Source organism: Rattus rattus, chromosome 5, assembly GCF_011064425.1.
Source record: "Rattus rattus isolate New Zealand chromosome 5, Rrattus_CSIRO_v1, whole genome shotgun sequence".
Classification (NCBI taxonomy): Eukaryota; Metazoa; Chordata; class Mammalia; order Rodentia; family Muridae; genus Rattus; species Rattus rattus.
In genome coordinates, this window is record NC_046158.1 from 88,177,609 (window position 1) to 88,202,873 (window position 25,265).

A 25,265-nucleotide genomic window follows, 5' to 3' on the forward strand; every position below is an offset into this window, starting at 1 on the left:
AAAAAAATTAAAAGGATGCTTAAAACATGCTAGCTCCTAGTCAGGCATAGTGGTATACACTTGTAGTTCTAGTGTAGGGAGGCTGAGGCAAGAGGATCTCAACTTTGAGATCAGCATATATACACACATCAAGTTCCAGACCAGACTGATCTGTGTAGTAAAACTCCCATCTCAACAAACCAGAAAAACAAAACAAAAGGCTGTTGATTCAACCAGGAAGGTGCCTTTTATTCATCTGTAGCTTCTTATTGTTTTTCTATTGTACAATTCATATGTAATGCCTGGAACTCCAGCAGCCAAGCCAGATCATGAATGAATTTGACTATAAAAGATGTGCCCTAGGGCACTGGTACCAAATAATTGTAACTGGGATCCCTTCCTCAATGGCATGGTGGGGATATCATAGGTGTACCAAGTACTTACATGCAGATTTGCTTCTCAAGGTAAATCTACAACATTTTTCACTTTGGTGGTATGTATGAAGCTTTACATAATCCTTATCCACAAATATAAAACTGGAATTTGAAAATATATTTATGTTTATATATGTTTTACTATCAGTTTTAAACAAAAGTATATGTCCTCCAAATTTTTATAGTTTAATAAAATAGAAATGTTCATGCCATGTTTAATCATTTTTAAGCAAAAAAAATCCACTGTAAACCTGTGGAATGAATATTTAGAATTAGAAATATATGCATATATATATGTGTATGCATTCCCTCATATTACTTTTTATTCCTACAGGCAGGTTGATGGTATTGTAATGCCAACTGTTTTATTTTTTATTTTTATTTTTCCGGAGCTGAGGACCAAACCCAGGGCCTTGCGCTTGCTAGGCAAGCGCTCTACCACTGAGCTAAATCCCCAACCCCAACTGTTTTATTTCTAATTTTGATAGTCCTTATTCAGCCCAGGTAAATAATTTCTACTGAGGTAAATTAATCAAGTAATGGAGATCAGGTGTGGTGACAAAGGCCTTTAATACTACCATATGGGAAGCATAGGCAGTTCTCCAACCTGATTCACATGGTGAGTTCCAAACCAGCCAGGGCTACATAGTAAGATTCTGTTTAAAAGAAGAAAATGGGGGAGGAGGAGAGGAAGAGGAATAGGGAGGAAGAGGAGGAGGAGGAGGAGGAGAAGGAAGGAAGGAAGGAAGGAAGGAAGGAAGGAAGGAAGGAAGGAAGGAAAAGAAGGAAGGAAGGAAATAAAAGAAATGGAGGAAAGACGGAAGGAAGGAAGGAAGGAAAGAAAGAAGGAAGAGAAAAAGAAGAGATCAATATGGGCTTCAGTTGTCCCATGGCTTTGATTTCTGGTCCATGTTTTCTGTTCCATGTTGTAGGTATTTACCTTTACGTGTGCTTGGTCATCCCTTCTTCTGTTCAGTTTAGTTTTAGTATGTGTTTCTCAAACACCTTAAGATATGGATTGATATTATTGGCTTGAGATCTTGTTTTGTTTTTGTTTTTTAAAAGAGTTACTTAAAGCTATCAATTTCCCTCTAAGAACACTGTTAGCTGCATCATAAACATATTTTTAAAACTTGATTGTTTTGATGTACCACCTTAGTGAGAAATAAATATGCTGTACAGTTTTGTCAGAAAACAGTTTTCTTTGCATTTTTCCATTTCCCAGCATGGTTGCTGATTTTTGAACAGAAAAAGCTTTTCTTATAAAGTGAAATTCCTTGGCTTTTATTAGATAACAGAGAAAGGCTCTATTTCACAGCTGAAAGGTATTTTTCATGGTCTACTCTAAAACTCAGTTTTGTTTCATGTCCTCTAAGAAGGTTCCCAGATGATGTGGGTCCTTCTTTAAGGTTGTACGCTTCCTCTCCAGTCTGTACTTCTACTTAGTGTGTTTTTGAAGCCTGAAAACAAAGCTTATGTCCTATAAGGAGAAGTCAACTAATAGAGAAAGCTTTCTGTGCTAAGTCCTTTCTCTTGTCATGCTTTCTTCATAATTTAGCAGGATTATCACCAACTCCACGTGACAAGTGACATCATTGCTATAATGAGAATTCTAAGCAGCACCACTGGATCAAAGCCCATCTGTGTGCCTGCTCCCACACTTGACAAAACAAATTCCAAATTCATTCAGCATGCCAGTGCCATTTAGTCACTGTGACATATCCCAAATTTTGGACTCTGTGCAAAAACCAGTCTGTGCCCACAAAATTAATCATGGAACATATTTTATGACGTTTGACAACAACTTAAAAGGTTCTCATCTCTGGCAGGTGGCTTTGCCCGTCTGCAAGTGTGTGCACGATAAATTCTGAACAATATATATTGTGTAACTGAAAACACTTTGTGAAGGGCACACACCCTGGAGAGACCCCCAGAGTAAGTCCAAACAATCCTGAACTCTTACTCAGAGACACGTCAGTCAGACTTGTGAAGGAAGTATGATGGCCCCAGGTACTCAGAGAGAGCCAGAGAAAAGGCAACAGCTCATGTGCCAGGAGATGCTGAGAACATTGGCACATTTGCCAGTGTTGGCAGAATCAAGAGTTTGAGATGGCTAATTTAAGCGACAAGATCCTGGCAAACAGATTTATTTAGGGCAAGGGTGCGTCAGGAGGATGCCAGAAAAATACATCAAGCTGTGCCTTATATGTACTTTAGAGGGATGATGAAACAATTGACATTAAAAAGTGAACTCTTACACTTTAATATAATCTCACATCCGTCGAAGAAGAGAAGCAGGCTTTACTTTCGATCTCTGGAACTCAGAGAGTTGATTTCTATGATAAAAATTTCCCTTCAAAAGGGGAAGAGATATCTCCATACTCACAGGTTTAATTGATTAGACAAAGCACTGCAATATATTAATTACGTTTTCTGCTTGTTTAGAGACAAGGTCTCATGTAGTCCAAGGTGGCCTCAAACTCAATACATAGCCAAGGATAACCAAATTCTTATCAAAAATCTTACCTGCTTCTAACCCTAAGTGAGGAGATTAAGGGAATGGGACAACACTCTTGGTTTATCTAGTATTGGAAATCCAGGACTTCTTGCCTGCTAGGCAAATGGAACTACATTACCAGCACACTTCATTCATTTTAAATGCCAACTATTTTAATTTGACCATGTCATTTGCATTATGTAAGGGTTGCCCAAGGTTTTACTTTTCTAAGGAATGAATACCATATAAACTCTGTTGGAGAAAAAAAAAAGTTAGTTGAAAATTTAATTGCACTATCAAAAACTATCAATTCAGCTTTTATACAATAGTGCCTATTTCTGCACAGATCAACAAGCAATAAACTAGTAAACCATTAGAATCTCTAGTTTCATATTACTTTTCATTCTCCCTCTTTCCCCAGAGATCCTCCTACCCCCAGGTTAACCTACTGATTCCCCTGTGTTTTTATTAATGGGATTCAAATCTCTTGAGTAGGGCTGGAGAGATGGCTCAGTGGTTAAAAGCACTGACTGCTCTTCCAGAGGTCTTGAGTTCAAATCCCAGCAACCACATGGTGACTCACAACCATCTGTGATGGGATCCGATGCCCTCTTCTGGTGTGTCTGAAGGCAGCTAGAGTGTACTCATATACAGTAAATAAATAAATCTTTTAAAAAAATCTCTTGAGTAAAAGAAAAAAATTGTATGGGCCCAGCAGTCTACTTAGGACTCATTTGTTACACAAAACTACATTTGCATAATTTAGCTTTCCCTAGATTTGCCTAGACGCAGACTTTCCTTCTTTCTAATTTTAAAGTTCCCTTTCATCTCTAAGTCAGGAAGTGACAGTGAAAGGCCAGAGAAGAGGATCCCTTCCACAGGAAGAAAATGTCTTGATCAGAAGGTATGCTGAGGGACTTCACAGCCTAGCAGAGGCATAAGAGTTAAAGCTACTCTCATTCAGGCTGGGAATTGCTTGTGATACACAGGACACTAGCCATGTCTTCTGTGAAATGTTCTCTCCAGGGCTCCCCAGCCCTGACGGAGCTGCTCATTACCAAAGAGATCTTTCTTTACACAATAGAATGTTTTCTTATTTTCTGTGTTGGGGACAAATGAGTTAGTCAGCTTGAATCATATGTTTCCCTCTCAGAAGCAGTTCCTAAAACTCTTCTTTACCTATACTTCAAATATGTTAAAACTAATTTTAAAATCAGTTGGACATGCTGCCCTTTATACAAGAATATTCTTTTCATGATTATAGCAATTCTCTTCATAATTTGCCTCTGTGCTTTTGTAGAGAAAAAATAATTTTAGTCTGAAAGGGCCCTAGAAATAATCTTTTGAACCTCAAATAGAGTTTACTGAGTCAGTCTGGCTATGTTAGAACCCCTGAGAGTTTTGAAAAATGTTGATTCCAGCACTATTAGCACAAATAAGGACTGCACTCAATTCTCAGCACTTACAAAAATAAATTCATACATAGGAAAAATGTATATTACTAGAGACTTTCCTGGAGATTTATTAAATTCCCAAGTTTTAAGGAATATTTATTTAAATAAATGTTTATATTAGTTGCTTTACATTATGTATCATCAAGTAATTTTCATTTGTCATGTATTCCTCAATATTCTTGAAAATTGAGGAAACAGGCAGAGCCAGGCAGCGCTGGTGCCCATCTTTAATCCCAGCACTTGGAAAGCCAAGGCAAGAGAATTTCTGAATTCAAGACCAGCCTGGTCCACAGAGTGAGTTCTTGGAATGCCAAGGAACACAGAGAAACTCTGTCTCAAAAAACAAACAAGCAAAAACAAGACTATACAATCCTTTGATAATCCAGCTTTAACTGGAAAACAGAGCCCTTGATATGTAGGTCATTACTTTTCCACAATTTTGGGATGCTACATCTATGGATAGGAAGTTGTACCAAGTATTATATGTAATGTTATATGTGCCAAATACATTGCCTGCCGTGCACTGGTCATATTTAGGAGATGTTCTGCTTACAGACTTAACCTTGTGTCATCAACCTCACCTCTGTCAGACACAGTTAACTGAAATAGGTTTAAAGGTGGCAAATACATTGGCCTCCCATAGGTGAGTGGCATTCAAACAACAAATAATGCTGTTTTATGAATATAAAAAACGAAAATTATCTAATCTTTAAGTCCTCCAAACCTGTGTGTTTCTTTCTTTTTTCATTTGTTTACTGGGGGGAGGGCATGTACCATAGTATGTGTGTGGCGCTCAGAAACAACTTCAAAACTAGTCTTCTCTCTTGTTAACATGGGCCATAAACCTTCTGCTTTAGACCAGTGGTTCTGATCAGAGGATCTCCAAACACAGACTAGAACTATCATCATTAACTTCTCTGGGTTTTTTTTTTAAACCTTTGGCTTTGTACTGAAACTATTACCACCTTGTTTCCCATGTTTCCATCTCTCAGGCCACAGATCATAAGACACCTTATCTTTCATGGTCACTTGAAGCAGTCTTTCACAGTAAGTCTGTGTTCTCTGCATAGACACACATATGAGTGTGCGAGTTCTGAGTTTCTCTAGAGATACTAGTAAAACAAGCATTCTAGAATCAGATCTGAGGGCTGGATTAAAGAAAACCTCTCTGCCACTGAGCTACATCAGCAATTTAACTTCCTAATTCTGATGAGGCTTTAGAGAAAGTATGTATAGAAAGTAATTTTTAAAGAATTTATGTTTAGTTTGAAATTGGGGTGCTAGAGATTAACCCAGGGTGTCAGACATGCTAGACAAATGTTCAACCACTGAGCTGTACACATGACCCTAAAACACTTTTAGCATGACTTCACTTCTGATAATTTCATCGGCTTAATAAGTTGGTTCCTTCCCTTAAAAACAAACAAACAAAAAACCCAAAAAACAAAAAACCAAACAAACAAACAAACAAAAAAAAAAAAACATGTACCTGAGAATCAAAATGCAGTGGTAGTAGCACACTGCTTATGTAACTTAGGCTGAGGTCATATTGGATTACAGTAGGCCCCTGATCCAATAGGACTGGTCTTCTGAGAAAATGCTCAGACAAAAATAGCAAGAATGCCATGTGACTAGGAAAACAAAGACTGAGTTCACCAAAGACTTCCAGGAAACTGCTAGAGAGCCAGGAAGCAACAAGAAAAGGTTCCTATAGATGGGAATAAACATAGTACTTTCATTCCTGACTTCTAGCTTTCAGAAATGTGAGACAAATTATCTGTTTTAAGACATTCCACTTGTTATACTTTGCAATGGAAGCTCTAGAAAACAAGGAAAGAATTCTAGTTAATTAATTTTCTGTAACAGTTTTATAGCTTGCAGAGTCCTTCCAGATCTGTTAACGAAAAGAAAGTGCATCCTGCTTAGATTCCTAGTCTTTAGAAGATCCTTTATTCTCTGGAAACCTTTATGATCTTCTACTTAAGCCTGGAATTCTGAGGTTTTATAATTGTGCTCATCATCAAAGACATGGAAAAAAAGAATACTCCGAAGGAGCAGGGGTTCGGAGGTATATAACTCAGTAGTATAAGATTTGTGTAGCTTGTACAAGTCTGCAGGCTTGATTCTCTAGAAAAGTAATGTGTAACCCCAGCTCATAAGAATAGTTCCTGTCGGGAAAGAAAGTCTCTGTCATTTGTATGGAGCATGAGGAAGCTTGAGGACTGCTGCCCAGTGGTAGAATTCAATTAGCTCTACCTAATAACTTGTAGAAAATTGCAGTTCAACGGAAAGAGTGGATCATCCACAGCCAGTTACTAAAACAATCCTGTTGTGAAGCTATGAGGATCTGGAAATGATATTGCTGTTAGAGAAGTACTAGCTTCTCTTCCAGGGAAACTAGGATTAGATTCCCAACACCCACAGGGTAAGTCACAACCATCTGTAACTCCAGTTCCAGGGGAATCGATGCCCTCTTGTGGCCTCTACGGTCACCAGGCATGTAAATGGTGCAGAGATGTACATTAGGGCAAAACACCCATAGATATATAAATTCTTCCAAATTACAAAAATGTACCCATAAAACAAAATCCATGCCTTGTACTTCATTTACAAACAGATTTTGAATTGGCTAATTAAAAGCGATACTTTGTGGTATATCAAAGAATCTTCTCTCCCAATTACTTTGTATTTTCCACCTTTCTGCTCAAACAGAATTTTGGGGAAAATTCGAATTGCAGATTTTTAAAATTAAATCAAGCTAGGATATTAAGAATTTATAAGAGCCTCGGACACGGGGAAACCAGCCTAAACGATCAGTGTGCAAATCCAAGGTCAGAGGCTGCCGTCGATCAAGCAAGGCCTGGAACTAACGACATGACTTCCCCGACGCAGGGAACAGTGGGGACATCGGTTCTTTGCAACCTCGGGTTGTTGGAAGTGGACGAGCACAGATGGACGAAGGGAGACCACCCCTCAGCCGCACAGCATTCCCCGCTACCGCTACCGCATCCTTCTAGCTCTCGCGTTAGTACCAAACTCGCTCTTCCGGTTTCTCGGCCGGGTCCACCGCGGCCCCTCTGTCGTCATTTCCTGTGGGTCTGCACCGCGGAAGAGAAGATGGCGGCGCTGGGAGAACCTGTCCGGCTGGAGAGGGGTGAGTGCGGCGGGTCTCGCGGCCGCGATGGGTGGGGCGGGTCGAGACTACGAACCGCTTTGCCTACCCGCCGGAGCGAAAGCAAAGTGGCCGGGGCGCTGATACCCGGAACCCCCCCTCCCTCGGCCTCCGCTCTGGGAGCTGCTCGTGGAGGGCGCTTGGCGTTTGAAAGATGCCAGACCCGGCCGTTCTCGCTGACCGTGGGCACTGCTGGATTCAGCGACCTACCCACGGCTGTAGGCACAAGCACTCCCTGGGTGTGTACTACAGAAGGGCTTTCAGCTTCATAAACCCTAAGAGCAAAGGCCACACTCGCTGTTCGGGACTGTCTGCTGTCATTGCCCCTGTACACGAACAGATTAGTGTGGCCTCTTGGCCTCGTTCTTACACTTGGTGGACACAGGCACATTCCCGCAGAAATTCCCTCGTCCCCATTTAAAACTCAGACTCCATCATTTGACCACAACCTCCGGGCTTTGAGTTGCTGTTTCTTAGCTTTCGCACCCCTCCAGCCACGGAGAGGGTGCTTTAAAGAAGAAAAAAATCCAACTGACTTGATCTTGGGTAGGAGATTACATAACTAGGAGGAGTAGTGGCTTGATTTTAAATCACTTTTAAGTACGATGCTATTCCTTGCTTAACAAACGCCCAATTGGAAACCTGGTTGGTTGATTGCTTCTTAGAGCAAACAGTCAAGAAAAATAAAACCTATTCAAGAGAAGCCTGTGAAAATACTAGGGTCCAAATTGTGGGTTTCCAATATTGTACTCTGTTCTGCCCAAACTAAATTTCAGACAACCGAAACAAGCTTTTTACAATTGGTAGTCATAGCAATCAGGAAGTACCAGTTAAACATTTTGAGTACTGTTGGCAAACAAAAGCGTGGAAAAAGTGAAGTTTGACACTGCTTTGCATATATTAGTATTCACAGTTATAGTCTCAATATTAATATTGTCCAAGAAGGAAGTAATTTTAAAGTTTGTGTACGTAATAGAACCCTCCTCCTTCATGCCTCACCCACAATGCTGACTAGTTTTGCTTTTTATTATAGTGATTATGGAAGTCATTTCTTTCTTTCTTTCTTTTTAAATAAATGAGCTTGTTTCTGACAGGGTAGCTTGGGAAAGACTAAGGTAGGCCTACAGCTGTGACATTTTCTTCTTGAGTGCTGCAGTGTCAATGTGCTTTGTGAATAGGAGCAAATCTGCTTGTATTAATCAGAAGAGTTGGAAGTTTATAACAAGATGACGATCTTCTGTATTTTTTTTAAAAAAGCAGAAACTGTGGATCTTTACCCTCTGACATTTGCTTTTTGCTGTTAGGAAGTTTTCAGTTAGACAGTAGATAGTTCAAAGTTTGGTAGGGTTTTTGCCAGTTAGCAGGATAAGCAAGTCAGTTGGTGTCAAGTCTGATTCTGATTGAGAATTCTAACAGACCTAACATATTCTCAAGAGTTCTACAGTACAATTCCACAGTAAAATACCAGTACATATGACCAAGTTCCTGTTTTGCTTCTAAATGATCAAAGCATAGTTCACTGGTGCACGAACTTAAGAAGCATGTATTTGGAATAGAGTTTTTAACTCATTGATTAGTTGCTCTCCCTTCTCTCTACCCTCTCATATTCTCTTCCCTTTACTTCTTTCCACCATGCTGTATTGAGTTCATACTAGGGGAGCACTCTAGTGCTGAGCCATTTCCCCAGCCCTGTAGGTAGGATTTTAATGTGGATAGTGTATTGTAACTTTGTCAATCAACCACTCGTGAAACAACATTTATTAGCCATTCTGGTGCTGGGAAATCAGAGCAAAGGTAGTCTGTTTGATTAATAGCAGTTTAGACTTATTATCTAAAACTGAATCAACTTTTTAAAAGCTTCTCTACTAAGTTTATTTGGACGTTTTCATAAGCAAATGTAAAGTCCTTTTCCTTGAAGTAAATATCTGGTTCTTTAATGTAACGTGAAATCAAAAACTTCCTCCACTTAAGTCAAAAGTATGCAAGGATTAGAATATATAGGATAGTGTATAGACTCTCTATAGAACCCAAAAGTATCCTAGCCTTTGGAGGTAAATGAACACAATTGAAATTTACTGAAACGTCTGTTAATTAGCAATAGTAATCTACTGAGGCTGGGGTTCAGAAAAGCCTTAAGGAAAAAAATCAGAACAGAGGTTGTGATTAATAGTGTTACAACATGAATCTGAGTTTTCTAAAGTTCTTTGTTCATTAAACACATTTTTTACATTCCCAGTGACAGTTATCTAATATGCTAAAATAAGAGTGTGTGTGTGTGTGTAATTCTTTAGTATTTTTTTCTTTTTAAGTTGTATGTGTTGGGAGCCTAGGGGCTGGAGTGGGCAGAAGAGGGTGTCAGATTTCTAGAACTGGAGTTTTAGGTAATTATGAGATTTCCAAGTGGGTTCTGAGAGTCAGGAAGTACCGAATCTCTTTACCCCCTAATGCTTTAATATTTCATAAAATTAATTTATACCAACAATTTAAAACATCTGTGTTTGTGAAGGATTTTTGTTTCCTTTTCTTTTTCCCAAATGAAAAAGGCACTGTTCCTGCTGTTTCACAGTGAAAGACCATAAATCAGGCCAGGAATCTTACCTGAGGTCACCACAAGCACTAGGACTAGGTTGATAAAGCTGTTTTTCTTTTTCTTTTCTTTTCTGTTTTGTAACTCCTATCTGGACATGTCTGAATTAAAACAGTTAGCAACCCCCCACCACACCCCACCACACCCCCAGTTAGTTGTATTTCCACATGTTACTGAGCAGTCTGCATGTTTCCCTTTAGGAAGGCAACAGTGATGTCACTAGCACATGGTCTCTTGGTGTTTTGTTTTGGTTTTTTGTTTGTTTGTTTTTTTTTTTTTTTTTTTTTTTTTTTGGCTGCTTTGATTTACAAATAAGATGATTTAGTAAATTTTTATTGACCTAATCATCAAATTATTTAATAAATTCTTGATAATACTGTTAACTTTTCTTATCTAAAGATTTTTTTCCCCTTCTACTGTTTATTCTTTGGAGAATTGGGGGCGGGAGGGTTGGTTGTTTTGCTTTGTTTTTGAAGTAGTATTGAAGCCCAAAATGGCCTCAGCCTCTGGGGGGAAGATTATTCATATTGGGGACCATACCTGACTAGCCTTTGGACTAATCTTAGCTGCTATAAAGTTCTAAAGGAATGAGGAGAATCCTTAGCAAGAATTATCATTTGTGTTTTGTTTCCCCTGTAGATATCTGCAGAGCAATTGAATTGTTGGAGAAATTACAGAGGAGTGGAGAGGTGCCGCCACAGAAACTTCAGGCTTTGCAAAGAGTCCTCCAGAGTGAGTTCTGCAATGCTGTCAGAGAGGTAAGTTAGCATAATTTATATTTCTTCAAAATTTGAGTTACATAGCTACAGAAATACACTGAAATTTGGATTCAGAAATAATGTAGAGAATAAACTAGCACCAGACATGGCAGTGCACGCCAGTAATCACAATATTCAGTATTCACAATATTAAGGCCGGAGAAATTCCATGAGTTACATACAGGTCAGCTTGGGCTATATAGGTATAGAACAACCAGCCTGTAATAAAAAAGAAGAGATGTGAACAAAGGAAGAAAACATTAGAACTAGTGTGTTCTCTCTCTCTCTTTCTCTCTCTTTCTCTCTCTCTTTCTCTCTCTCTCTCTCTCTCTCTCTCTCTCTCTTGTTTTTTTTTTCCTTTGGAATTTTTAACTGAGGTTATAGCTCAGTGCTAATCTAACATGCACAAAACCCTAGGTTCACCCAATCCTTGCCTTACCCGTCCCCCTGCAAAAAAGAATTTTCTTTGAAATGTCTAATAGAAAAGCATTGCATGTTATAAAGACTGATAATTGTCTTTGGGAAATTTTAACATATTTATTAACTTTGCAGAGAACTCAAACATAGATATAGTCCAAAATTTAAGTATGGTGAAAACTTCATCTTTGCAGGTATACGAACATGTTTATGAGACTGTGGACATCAGTAGCAGCCCTGAAGTGAGAGCTAATGCAACTGCAAAGGTAAAGGGATTGTCCTTATCAAAGGTGGGACTCCAAAAACTAGAGCTGAAACGGGCTGGGAGGAGGAGGGTAAAGCGCTTACTGTGCAAGCCTGAGGACCTGAGTGCAGATCCCCAACTCCCAGCCAATGCTGGGCTTGGCAGTGTCTATAACCCCAGTGCTAGAGGAGGGGAGAGGTGGATATTCTAGGGACTTACTGGCCAGTAAGTCAACACACATGTATCCATATACACAGGCTACCTGTGTATATGTGTGTGTGTGTGTGTGTGTGTACGTACAGTACAGAAGTCACAAATTAAAGGTTTAGCATGCAGTTACTAGAATCATTGTAAGCTTTGAAAGCATGTCTTCTATACTATATTACACTTCTCAGATATTAAGAAATAGTGTTTTATTTGGTTTAGGTAAGATATTTTGTGATACTGTTTAGATGATATATTGAAAATCCAATAGTATGTATGTCATGCCTCATATAATTGTATTTAGTGCACTATTCAGATTTGTGACTATAACATTAATTTCATAGTCAATAAAGTGACTTTCTTGTAGAAGAGGAAGCATCAGAGTTAAACAGCTCCCTTTCAGCACACCACAATAAGTGAATAGGGACTGTAGGATAAACCCTTCAATTACTCCTGGATTTTCCCTTGACTTTGACCCTGCACTTATGAGGCAGTGTTGAACGGAAGCTACCTCCTCAGGGCCATAGATGGCATGTTTGTGTGCTTCCTTGTACCAACTTAATTTTCCTCAAATAACCTGTGACATTGAGCCATCTTACTACATGTGCTTAAGAGTTCTCACTCACCACTTAGTAGCAGGCTGTTATTGCTAATCACGGCTCCACAAAGGGATCACTGGAGTCTTCATTAAATACAGATACTAAGTGTATAGGCTTCCTGTGTCAAAGTCCCTAAATCCATAGGACCTTTGGGTTTGGGACAGTCTGTGAGTATAGTTCAGCTACAGAGCTTGCCTAGCATGCATAAGGCTCTTGAGTTCCAGCCACCCCTAGCACCACATAAAACCAGGAGTGGGGCATATGCCTATAACCCATTGTTTGGCAACTAGAGGCAAAAGATCCAGACATTTAAGGTATTCTTGGCTCTTTAACATGTTTGGTGCCACCTGGGCTAAATGAGACCCTGTCTCCAGAAGGAAAAGGAAAACATTTTTTGAAGTTTTGGCAGCGTCCCTGCAACCCCAGCCAGCACACGTGGCTGAGGCATGAAGGTGAAGAGTGTAAAGCTCGCCTATGCTACAAAGCTGCTCGCCGGCTTTCACCCACCCCACCCCAAAAGGAAATTCCGTTATCTCTGACTTGTGTAGTTCTTGGAGTTGCAAAGCTCCAGAGCCTTGGCTCTGTAAAATGGGGCCTTTTTTTCAGTACGGCAGAGATCGGAGTTGGTGCTGACTCAGTCTCCCTTCTCTCATTCTTGTTTTTCCATTCAGCATCCATTATGAAAATGGGGCCTTTAAAAGCAAAGGGAACAGAATGTAAACCTGTGTTAGACACAGTTAGACACAGCTGTTTCATCTTTATCTTTCTCTTCTAGTTGTAACTAGATAATTAACTGAAGCAACAAAAAGCATGCCTCTGCGTTATATGCCTTCTCGTTATTGAGTCATTTCTTGATATTTTCACTATTTACTATGGTATAAATAATATAGCAGCCAAAATTTCTTGATACAAGAACACATGTATGAGGTAGGTTGTGTCTTGCCCCTGAAGGAGCCACTCTATCTGCTTTGAAGCTCAGGGCTGTTGGCATTCTCAGGGAGAGCTCACATCTGTCTGCTTGGCAAGCCTCGACCAGCCCTGTGCATGTGCAGCAGCATATTTCTGAGCTCTGGAGGAGCTAGTAGTGATCTGAAGCTTACTTTCTACATAATCCGAGTATTACTTTCACTTCTTATCTCTTACAAACCGACTTAACTCAGTGAAGCTCACACATGAAAAGCTATATCCCTCAAAAAGACTTTTGTAGGCTAGGAATAAGGTTAATGCACATCCTTAGCACATCTGAGTCTCTGGATTCAAACCTAGCACCTCAAAAGTGAGTTATATTCTTTGATGTATGCATTTTTCTTTCAGGCTACCGTTGCTGCGTTTGCTGCCAGTGAAGGGCACTCTCATCCCCGAGTTGTTGAGCTACCCAAAACAGAAGAGGGCCTTGGATTCAATATCATGGGAGGCAAAGAACAAAACTCACCAATCTATATATCCCGGATAATTCCAGGTGGAATTGCTGACAGACATGGAGGCCTCAAACGAGGAGATCAGCTCCTTTCTGTTAATGGAGTGGTAAAGAGAAATTTTATTTCTATTTGCTATTTGCAGTAATGTGTTGTAGCCACTTGGGGGTGTACTAGAACAATCAAATCAGAAGCTAGAAGGGGGAATACTTTTGAGATTGATTTCTAAAATCCCTTGAGAGAAGCCTCTCAAGGTACTGCTCGGCCTGGTGCCATGCGATTGCTTTGATTTTTGTGATGATAGTGGAGCTTTTGTTGAGCAGAAGAGCAAACTCATGTACTAGGCAGCTTCTCACACTGAGTCATAGCCCCAGCCAGTGCTTTGTAAAGCAGATTCAATGTGGCTGTAGGGCACTGGGGTTAAAGCGCAGTGCTGTAAGCCTGTGTATAAAGTCAGAAATAGACTCTTCACTTGTTTACAGTGATAATTACGTGATTTACTCCTGACCTGGTGCATTAGTAAGGCATGAGTATTGCTGTCTTCTTATTCTCAGAGTGCACAGAAATGGGTCTCATAAGAGTTCACATTGATTGAAGTGGTAGAGTAAGACGTTGTTATAGTGCTGAAATGATGTAACATTGACAATTCTTACTTACTTGTGTATTAAACCTTTTCACGAGTTCGATTACTTGTAAACCTAATTGTCAGTTGTTTATCCTATGTGTGTTTTCAGAGTGTTGAAGGAGAGCACCATGAGAAAGCGGTGGAGCTACTGAAAGCAGCCCAAGGCAAGGTGAAGTTAGTCGTCCGGTACACACCAAAAGTCCTGGAAGAAATGGAGTCCCGCTTTGAGAAAATGAGATCGGCAAAACGCAGACAACAGACCTAATCGTTTAAAAACTCTATGTTCCTTTTGCTTTTAGCTAGGAAAGTTACTTGTGACCTACTGATGGTCTTGATGCCAGTGATTGTAAAACACCAGAAACTTCCGTGAACTCTTCTTGCCATTTTATAAATGCCTGTTTTAGCATCACTATGGTTGTAGAGAAGCATACACTTTTTTTCTCACGAGAAAAAGTCAAAGTTGATGAGGGCAGTTCTGTCCTGCTGTTTTTACAGGCCTTTTTCAAACACAGATTTTGTCACAAAGTTGTTATAGATTTTTAATAATGCTTTTTTAATATTAAAATGTACTTTTACATTCTTAATCTTTTTTTAAAAAGAGGTTTCTTTATTTGGCGACTTATTTACAAATAACAGATCTCCAATATTTCCTTTTGCTTACTGCAATTTCTTTGTGAAATTTGTTTTCATTTTTCCAAGCAATTAAACATAGCAGTCTTGATTGTGGCAGTTTATCATGCCGTGAGTGTTGCCATCTCTGCTGCATTGTGTACTTGGAGCATAACATATGAGATCATATAATCAGTGGTAAATCATAGCTTCCATGGAACCGTTTTATTTTTATTTAAACAATGTATAACGTATTCATTTATACTGATTTATAAAAGAAAGGTTTTAAGCACTGAAGCAATCATTGCTAAAATATGTATTTCATAATATTTAAGCAGTGAAGCAAGAGGATATAATTTGATTATTAGCATTACCAATTAAATCCTTTATTTATATTTAACAGTCATAAATTATACATGCAAAAAGCTCAGATTTCAACTTTTTATGCTATTCATTTGTATTTAAGTATATTTCTCATAGTTTGGCTCTTTCATGCCTAGAGATGAGTGGGTTAGCCTGTGCTGGGGAGAATGGAAGTAGGACAAGGTAACAACTTCAACTCTGGAGCCTGAAGAGCCATACATTCCTGCTCCCAGCTTCAGTACTGACTTGAGATATGAAGGGCAGGGAGGATTTGCTTAAGGTACAGAAGCAGGCGGTTTCCTAAGTCTCACAGTGAGTGGGGCTCAGGATGACGTATATCTTGATGATTCAGAGAGCGAGCGATGGGAATTTGGAACAGTACTTTTCACCATTTGTCCACTGGATGTCACCGTTTTCCTAAAAGGCAGCTATTGGTACATGATTGTGACTGTGGTCTTCTAAAAGCTGAAGTCAAAGTGATTAATTTCCAGTCACAGATTACAGGAACATTTTTAAAGGGTTTAAGTGATGATGTTAAATAGAAACGGATGGGTTGAAAATGGAAGGATTTGTCATAATTACGACTATTACCTTTATTTTTTAAAAATGGGCATTTTGTAACATTCCTTCAGGAAGAATGGAAGTGTGTATGTTTTTCTGCATGTGTGTGAGCACTGTGAGTCTACAAGATTACTGCAGTTTTCAGTGATTTTCAGAGTAAAAGTCAATCAACATGTTATTTATCATTTAGGACTTGAACACTGGATTGTGCATGGTTGAATGTCTTTAGTCCACTACAAAATGTGCTTGATATTGATAGAATCATGCTGAATTGTATATTTTCAAAATTAGCTCATGTGTTTTTAAAATGTTGAGACCAAAGTAGTATAGAAGAGTATGACGTATTTTAATTTAATTGTAAAATTATTAGAGGTATTTGTTTTAAAACTATATTAAAGAAAAGTGTTGGTGCATATAGAACAGTACCATTATTGTTATGCTCGTATTTCTGCATCCCAGGGCAAGTAAACCCTGAGGAACCCTTGTCTTCGGGTAGCTACTGGGGCTGCAGTTGCTCCCGAGGATGCACCAGCGTCCCACTATGATTACAGCTTCCTGGTTCATGTTTCAGCTGTTGCAGAATTTCAGCCAAGTTACTTTTTTTCCTTAAGTACGTTGAAAAAGCCTCTTTTCCTTCTTCGGTAACTCACAGTCTGTTCTTTGTGGCCGACACCTATTTATAAAGTCTTAAATAACACTACTTAAAGGAGCCAAACACAGAGCTCTTCTTGGTACTGTTAAGCATGAGTAGCAGTAGTTGGCTTTCATTGATGCGATTCTCCTATCTCAGAATTTTAAATAATGACCATAGGAAAAGTCAGTGGCAAGTGTACAGTAGTCTTCTTGTGTACTAAGGAAATGAATGAATTTTAATCTAATAAATGGATGATTTGTGAATTAAAACTAGGCAGTAAATATAAAGGGTATTTGTTTGACTTGTAACTTACAAATGTAAATTTCCCTTAGCCCCAGTTTTCCATTTTTTTTTTCTTAAATATTTCAAAATGAGTTGACTTGGTGATTCATGACCTTGGTTGCATGTTAGAATGCCCTGCAGATCTTAAAACTCACCTAGGTCCCTTCGCATACAGCGGATTCATAATCATTTGTGATTGACATTTCATATGACAGTGTCTACCCTCTATTGTCTTTAGGGGCTCACCCTGACACCCAAGCTTCAGAAGCACTAGCCCATGGACTTTCTGATTATACTGGACTCTGTTTGAAAGGACATTTACTCTGAAGCTGTTTAACGGTCGATTCTACTCCTTAGTAGCTCTTTATGGGCTTAAGAGGTATTTGGCAGTCCTTTCTTCTTTGGAGAATCTCCATAGCTCTGGCTGTCCTGGAGCTCTCTGTAAACCATGCTGGCTTCCTTTTGTATTCCCTTTTCTTGTTCTGTAAAAAATAAGACCTACCAGTAATTCACTTGTAAAATCTTATTAGTGTTTTCTCCTTCTGTCCCCTTTACCTTTAAAAAAAATTGCAGGTTATCATTTGAAAGAGCATGTTTAAGCATCGCCGATGTGAAAGCACTGTGAGGAATGAATCTGTGCCGTCTAGATATGGCTCCTTTACCATTACTGTTCTACTACATGGATGGAGTCCTGTTCTGTAGGGTCTCACTTTTTAAGATCATCTTCCTGTTGTAAAAGTTTAAGGCATTTTGCTCAAGTACTTTGTTTACAATTAAAATAAATAGAACTTAATAGAAGATAAGGTTATGGCTTACTGGAAAGCATCAGCATGACTTGGTATAGACTTAAAAGAGTACATGTGATTATACTGTGGAATGATTATTGATATATAAGGACTCTAGTAATTGTACCTCCTGAATAAATGTCCGTTTGTGCATTTTCTAACTTACAGTTCATTGTCTGTTCTGGCAACAATCTCGCTTTGTAGTTTTACTCTCCAAAATTCATGAGTAGTGTTTCTTCAAAGGTTATTGAAGTAATAATAGTTACATAATGGGGGAAAGTCATTTGATTATTAATTTTCAAGAAGTTTTAAACTAATTTGTAACTGGACGTGGTTTTTAAAAATATTGGCAAAGATTTGATACACTTGTACTCTTTTTAGTTCGAGAAAATTATTTGGAATGTGAAACAGTGCTTTTTCAATAGATGAATCATTTAGCAATTAAATTCTGACTCTAAGGCTTATTTAAAATATATTTGTATGAGTCGTGCTTGTCCTTTGCATTTGACAAAATTGATACAATTACAAGTAGATGTATTTCTGAACGCTGTATGTAAAATAACCGTTACATAAAGTAAAAAGCAAATTCCGTGGTGGTTCCTGAAATGAGACTTCAGATTTCTGTATTTTGTTTGCCTTTCATAAACTATAACTAAACCAAACTTTGTCTTCTGTTATTTCAAGAGGCGATGTGACATGCTTGACAGCAGAGACTATGCCCTCTCTTCACTTTTTAAAGAATTTTTCACGTATACGAGTACACTGTCACTGTCTTCAGACACACCAGAAGCGGGCATCAGATTCCATTACAGATGGTCATGAGCCTCCATGTGGTTGCTGGGAATTGAACTCAGGACCCCTAGAAGAGTAGTCCGTGCTCTTAACCTCTGAGCCATCTCTCTAGCCCCCGGCTGCCCTCTTTAAATCCTTGTTGCCATCCTTACTGTGAGCCTCTCTGTCCTGGTAGAATGCCCTGTAGAGCTTTCCATCTGTCATCTGCAGTCAGTGCCCGTGCTGTCTCTGAAGCTTTTTAGGCTGCCCGCAATTACTGGCTGGGTAGTCCCCACACACTAAGTAGCTGTAGGACCCTACTAGCAAAAAGTAGTTAGGGGACAAGAGGGTTCATTAAGGAAAGACAAATGTCACCAGCTTGACGACCTGACCTCAAGCCCCCGGGCTTGAAAGGCACAGCCTCTCTTGCAGGTTGTACTATGACCGTTATGTATGGACAAACACACATACAAGATGAAGCTTTTAAAGTAAACTGGCAACTTTTAAAATTAGTGCCAGTTTTGAGGAGTGAGGCCATGCTCAGAATAAAATTCGTTGGAAAAGAAGTTCTAGTACTTGCTAAGTGAAAAGGCAGTGTCAGTAGACCCACAGCAGAGGCAAAGATGAGAGTGTGCACAGCCACTGTTGAGCATGCAGAAACAGCCGGCCACCATCTTAACACTTGTTCATCCAGCCAGCTCATAATAGTTTGTGCAGTATACTTTTACTAAACGAATTCTGGCATTACCAGAATCCAACACTGAACCAGAACTCGGTGCGACTTCTTCCATGTGCAATAAAGATCCCAGTGGAAGTCTTGTAAGAGGATGAAGTCCTGACAGTTGAGAGTTAGGGCCTTGCTGATTCCTGTTCTCTGTGGTGGAGATTACCTTTGGCATTTGCCGCAGTGTAACAGAACTTGTTCTCCAAGTGCCTATCCAGGCCCATCTGTTCCACAGGGCATAGCTTTCCTTGTTTTAGTCTATTGTCGGCATAGCTTAGTCGTGGTCAGTCACAGGGTTAGACTTGGCTTTAGTTTGAAGGAAGGCTCTGCATTTGCAGCAGCTCTTTCTCTAGCTGGAATGATGAGTTTGCCCTTGGCTAGAGGTGTGTTGGTTATGCAGGTCCCCCGAGATCCATCTGCCTGTTGAAAAGCATTGGTTCGACTGGAGCGCCTCAGCCTCCTCAGGTCTCTGTTACACTGAGAGCAAAGTCTAAAGGGCCCTGCATAATCCAGGGCTGCAGTCCCCCCACTGTTACTACACTCCACATTTTGGGCTGAGTTGTTTGTTCTGAAGTAAGGCCTCATTTTGCAGCCTAGGCTGACCTTTGGTTCATTGCCTGTCTGGAATTCACATTTCTGTTAAATCATAGGCGGGTGTGTATGTGTGTGTGTGTGTGTGTGTGTGTGTGTGTGTGTGTGTGTGTGTAAAGCTTGAAAAGGAAATGGCCTTCAAAATCAGTCAGGCTTCTGTGGCCCACCGCCCTCATCATACAGGGATAAGGGCCTGTTTTTTCAGACTTGCCAGCCAGATCCTCACTCCCTGTGCTCCCGGCACAAGGAAAACAGAGGCCACCACTAGGGTAGAGTTCAAACCCAGCAGCTAGGTAAAGGAGCACAGAAATGGTTCTGTTTGTTTTAGTAAAAAGTAGAGACAAAACAGACACTCTCTGCAGAGTTCACTGAACTTTGCACATATCATTCAGATATTCTAGCTCTGAGCTGAGTCTCCAGTAAAATAGAGTGTCAAGCTAAAACAAATATTTCCTTTGAATCTAATGAGGATAAGGAGGCCGTAGCACATTTTGTTTTTCTGATTGCTTCTTGTTTGTAAAATTGAGATCTTACAGTAGACTGGGAATAATACCCACACACATGTGTAATTTTGTATGCAATTGAAAATAGAGACATTTGCTGGGAGGGTGTTACTTTTTTTTTTTTAAAGTCCCATCATTTAAACATCAGGACCCCTCATTCTTAACATGATAGAAATGTAGGCAGAATAGTGGAAACCCTCCCCCATTTTTGGGGCTATTTTCAGTGAGCATGTATGCCGTGAGCATGTATGCCGTGATTAATACATGCTACACCATCTGCTTCCTTTCATCACTTTACAATTCATGAAATAGGTACAGAAATGAGTACAGAAAGATTAATTTGATCCAAACTATGGCTGGTAGTCTTCTCTCAAGTTAAATATTAACGTTTGTAACTTCTGCAGCCGTTCTTCCTACAAGTGTTGGTAGAAAACATCACAGAAGAAAGGATTCGGGAAAATTCTTTCCAAATCAAATGAAATCAGTGTAATGTGTACATTTTAATTTTTGCCACCTTCTGTAAACAGTCACCAACTTAATACAATTTAAGGATGGTGCTCTCCAATTCTACCACAAGATGACACCAGAGTGCCATCTTCTATAAATAGGGAGCTAGTCACCAACTCATTCACGGTTTAGGGATGGCGGCCTCTGATTTTGCCACAAGGTGGCACTAAAGCCCATTGTTTTTTTTTTTTTTTTTTATTACCTTGAGTATTTCTTATGTACATTTCGAGTGTTATTCCCTTTCCCGGTTTCCCGGCAAACATCCCCTTCCCTCCCCCCCTTCCTTATGGGTGTTCCCCTCCCCACCCTCCCCCCATTGCCGCCCTCCCCCCGACAGTCTAGTTCACTGGGGGGTTCAGTCTTAGCAGGACCCAGAGCGCCATTGTTTCTACTCTAGAATTTAGTTCTTACAAGCTAATGAAGTTTATCCTCAGAAATATGCTAAAATTGAAATTTTTTTAAAGACAAGAGCTTTCTCAAATGTAGACAAAGAACATTTCCTAATAATTCCCTAAAAGTAAGAAAACCTATAGGAAATTTCAATGGAGGTAAATATCTATAGTCTTGGTGGAGAGGTATATATAGTAACAGTTTTGTAACTGAACAATATTAATCACAAAAACATTATCTTTGGCTTTGAGTATCTTTATCCAAGCTCCACCAAGATGGGATGGATTGTTTAGAGGGGCAGGGCGTCTTCTTTTAAATAAGCCAAAGGCCGTCTGGGAGGTTAGGGCTAACTTGCTTACATGGCACTAAATTTGTCTAACATCTTTTATTTCCTATAAAAATTAGAGATAAAAATGAAACCAGTTATAGAGGAGAAAGAACAGTTGGCCTGGATGTTAACTGGCTGTCCTGGTAACGAAGTATGCTACTTTGAGTTAAATAGTTTCCCTCTGGGGGTGGTTTCTCTCTGGCGTGAAAGGATTTTGTTTGTTCTTTAGATGAGGGCCTCTCTGTGTTGCCTTAAATGTGTGGACTAAAAGCAATGCTTCTGTCTCAGCCTCCAGAGTAGCTGGAACAACAAGGTCATTCCACCAAGGCTAATCTGAGCTGTTATAGTCTTTGCTTTGTGGTTCTGTGGGTCAAACTCAAATGATGTGCTCTACCACTGCCCTATACTGCCAGTGCCTGGATTGAGTGGTTTAAGCTATGACTTCTCACCCTCTAGGTCTCATCTACTTTTTCTGGGGACCTTGAAAGCATTATCATGAGGCAACATAGGACAGAGCATCCTCACCGTTGCTACTCGATGGTGGACCCTCCTACCTGTGCATGTGTGAATATATTAATTCTAAAGTTATATCCAGAACATGTCCAGGGATCATGGAGATGCTATTGGGTCCCCAAGCCTTAGGAAAAGAATTGAACTAGTATTAGGTTCCTTACATCCCTGAGTTCCTAAATTCCATAAATAAAATTAGCTTGCGGGGTTGGGGATTTGGATCAGTGGTAGAGCGCTTACCTAGAAAGCGCAAGGTCCTGGGTTCAGTCCCCAGCCCCGGAAAAAAAAAAAAAAGAAAAAAAGAAAAAAAATTAGCTTGCAAGCAGTTTGATTAAATAGAGGGACTTCATGCCACATCTTAAATTCCAAGGCTCTCCAGAAAATGCAGCTCTTGATTCTGTGGGACTCATTCTAATAGAGACATTTGGTGGACTCTTTTCCCCTCCAAGCCAGTAATGTTGCTTTATGGACTGATCCCAGGACCAAGACATGAAAGACTGGATGAACTGGGACTCCTCTGATGAAGGAGTTTGTTTAGAGACACTGATAACCTTGCTTAGCTTTTATGGGGCTGCACTGCACTCCCAGACTCTTCTCTTAGTCTCTCAGTCTTTTTCATTCCATCTCTTCCTTGCTTGGGGCCAGACCTACTACTACCTCAACACACAGACTTGGCCTGCCTCTGTCCACTCCCTCTGCAGACCCTCGCAAATGTTTCCTTTAATCAGTGTTTCATAAGCAACCTCGTAGTGGGGTTTGTGCCTAAGAAGACTCCTGCTTACACTGCTCTCTATCAGGAGGCCATGATTTGGGAAAGATGTTACATCGGGATCAGGAATTTTTAAACATTGACAACCCAGAGTCTATCTCTGACCTACTGTAATGAAAACAATGGAGGTCTCTGTGAATTCTATTTCAAAATCTCCCCAGGTGATTTCTGTGTAGATAGAGCTGTTCCAATGAAAACTCTTCTGTCCTTAGCAGAGTGGATCCTGAGTAGATACTTAGTGGGTCCTCCTAAAGGAAGTAGAGCCAGAGAGGCTCTCAGAGGGTAAAGGGGCCTTCTTGCTAATACCTTGACTTGAGTTTGATCCCAGAGACTCACCTGGTGTACAAAGAGTCTGACCATCTGTCCTCAGTCTCCCCCTTCACACATAGCATAGCATGCCCATGTACACACACACACACACACACACACACACACACACACACACACACACATACACACACACATACAGAAACCTATAAATAAGTAAAGTAATAAAAACTTTAAAGGATTCTAAAATTATTCAGTAAATAATTACATGTTATTTTAGACTCAAAAGAGTGAACAAAGAAATCTGTTGTAATGTTTCCCTGCCAGCTCAGAATCTTCCAGTTTCATAAGAATTTTAGCTTTCTCTGTTGTTCTTCAAAGTGACTTTTATATGGTTTAATATTAAGCGTGACCTAGGAGGGGAGGGCAGCAGGAAAGATAAGTTATATCGTGTTTGGCCAAACAGAGGGAATGGTCAGAGTCAGCCCTTCTTGAGAGAAGCTGATTAAAGAACACGGAAGTACTAAGGATCATGACGTGCTGAGCCAGGGCTCCCAAGAAATTCATCCTGAAACATCCTACTCTTCCATGGCATTGACTAAATCAATCCTCAGGGTGGCTTGCTTGCTTTGTCTGTGGGGAAGGGAAAGGTTTTGTTCTGTTTTTTCACTTTACCGTTTTCCACAGAGATCAGGATGCTATTTACAGTGGGTAACGTGCTTTTTATAGACGTTATCCTGGCCTGGAGAGCTGGCTGAGCAGTCAAGAGCTCTTGCTGGACTTGCTGAGGACCCATGTTCAGTCCCCAGCACCCTCATGGTGCCTCATAACCATCCATAACTCCAGTTCCAGGGCATCCAATGTGAACCAAGCAGGCAAAATACACGTGCACATAAGATAAATAAACCTTCTAAGGAAAATTAAACGCTGAAAGCACTGCATCCAGATGTTTTATTTCCAAAGTTAAAAACATGTCTAAAAACTTTAGGAGGATGAGTATGGTTATCATCATCATCCATCCATCATCGTCACCTACCACCACCACCATCACCATCATTGTCATCATCATCATCATCGTCATCATTATCCATCCACCATCGTCATCCACCATCACCATTATCACCACCATTGTCAGCAGCAGCAGCAACAGCAGCATCGTCATCATCATCCATCCATCATTGTCATCCACCACCACCACCATCACCATCATTGTCATCATCATCATCATTGTCATCATCATCCATCCACCATCGTCATCCACCACCACCATCACCATTATTGTCAGCAGCAGGAGCAGCAGCAGCAGCATCGTCACCATCATCCATCCATCATTGTCATCCACTACCACCACCATCATCACCATCATCACCGTCATTGTCACCATCATGACATCATCGTTATCATCATCGTCACCATCATCATCCATCTCCGTTGTTGTCACAGTGTTAAGAACCAGGTCTCAGACGTGTCAAGCACATACTCTACCTCTGAGCCGCACACCCCAACTCTTGTGCATGTCTTTTTTTAAAAAAAAAATAGTATCCAGGTTAGGAAAAGAAAGGCAATTCATAGAATATGAAGTCCTCTCTCTAATTTCTATTGAAATTTTCCACTCGGGTAAACGTTCCCCCCTTTCTAGATTTTTTTCCCCATACATGTTCATGTAGGCAAGAAAAGGCTTTAAAGGGATTTCTCTGCTTTACCATCAACACATCACTTCACCCTGACGGCTGCTTTTTCTTGTAAGTAGTTTACATGTACTTCTATAAAATAATTGTCGGGGTTGGGGATTTAGCTCAGTGATAGAGTGCTTGCCTAGCAAGTGCAAGGCCCTGGGTTCGGTCTTCAGCTCTGGGGAAAAAAAGAAAAGAAAAGAATTGTCCCATGCTAAGGTCTTTCTAGAGCATTGTAAACTTCTCTGGAATTCTGAAATGTACCCAATTTAGACTATCAAGATGAACGGCAGGTAAGGTCACCTGCCAGTGATGCTGAGGAAGTGAGTTCTCTCTCACATGGTGGAAGGAGAGACCTGAACCCCACAAGTTGACTTCCACACATACACAGTAGTGTAGCACATGCAGGTCACCCAACCACAAAATTAGTTTTTTTTTAAATTAAAGAAAGTACTCTTTTAAAAAGGAAAAAATAAGAAGCAGGAAAAAGGTGGGGAGGAGGAAAAAGAAAAATAACGCCCCAATTTGATGATGAAACAGAGTTGGCATTTTGGTCTCAATGGGGCCTCATCATGACCAGGTGATAAACACTCTGATTTCCTGTCTTGACCCC

At 40.1% G+C, this 25,265-nt stretch overlaps 1 protein-coding gene across 1 annotated transcript; it reads left to right on the forward strand.

Moving 5' to 3' along the window:
* The first annotated feature begins 7,417 nt into the window (after positions 1-7,417).
* On the forward strand, positions 7,418-18,281 carry Lin7c (lin-7 homolog C, crumbs cell polarity complex component). Its single transcript, XM_032903867.1, has 5 exons — positions 7,418-7,518; positions 10,763-10,881; positions 11,493-11,564; positions 13,660-13,869; positions 14,495-18,281. The coding sequence occupies exons 1-5, from the start codon at positions 7,482-7,484 to the stop codon at positions 14,648-14,650; spliced, it is 594 nt and encodes a 197-aa protein (XP_032759758.1). The 5' UTR covers positions 7,418-7,481; the 3' UTR covers positions 14,651-18,281.
* The last annotated feature ends 6,984 nt before the right edge of the window (positions 18,282-25,265 follow it).

Coding starts and splice junctions, on each gene's coding strand:
- Lin7c (XM_032903867.1), top strand. CDS start 7,482: ATGGCGGCGCTGGGAGAACCTGTCCGGCTGGAGAGGG. Junction 7,519..10,762: donor ACCTGTCCGGCTGGAGAGGG/GTGAGTGCGGCG, acceptor TTTCCCCTGTAG/ATATCTGCAGAGCAATTGAA. Junction 10,882..11,492: donor TCTGCAATGCTGTCAGAGAG/GTAAGTTAGCAT, acceptor TCATCTTTGCAG/GTATACGAACATGTTTATGA.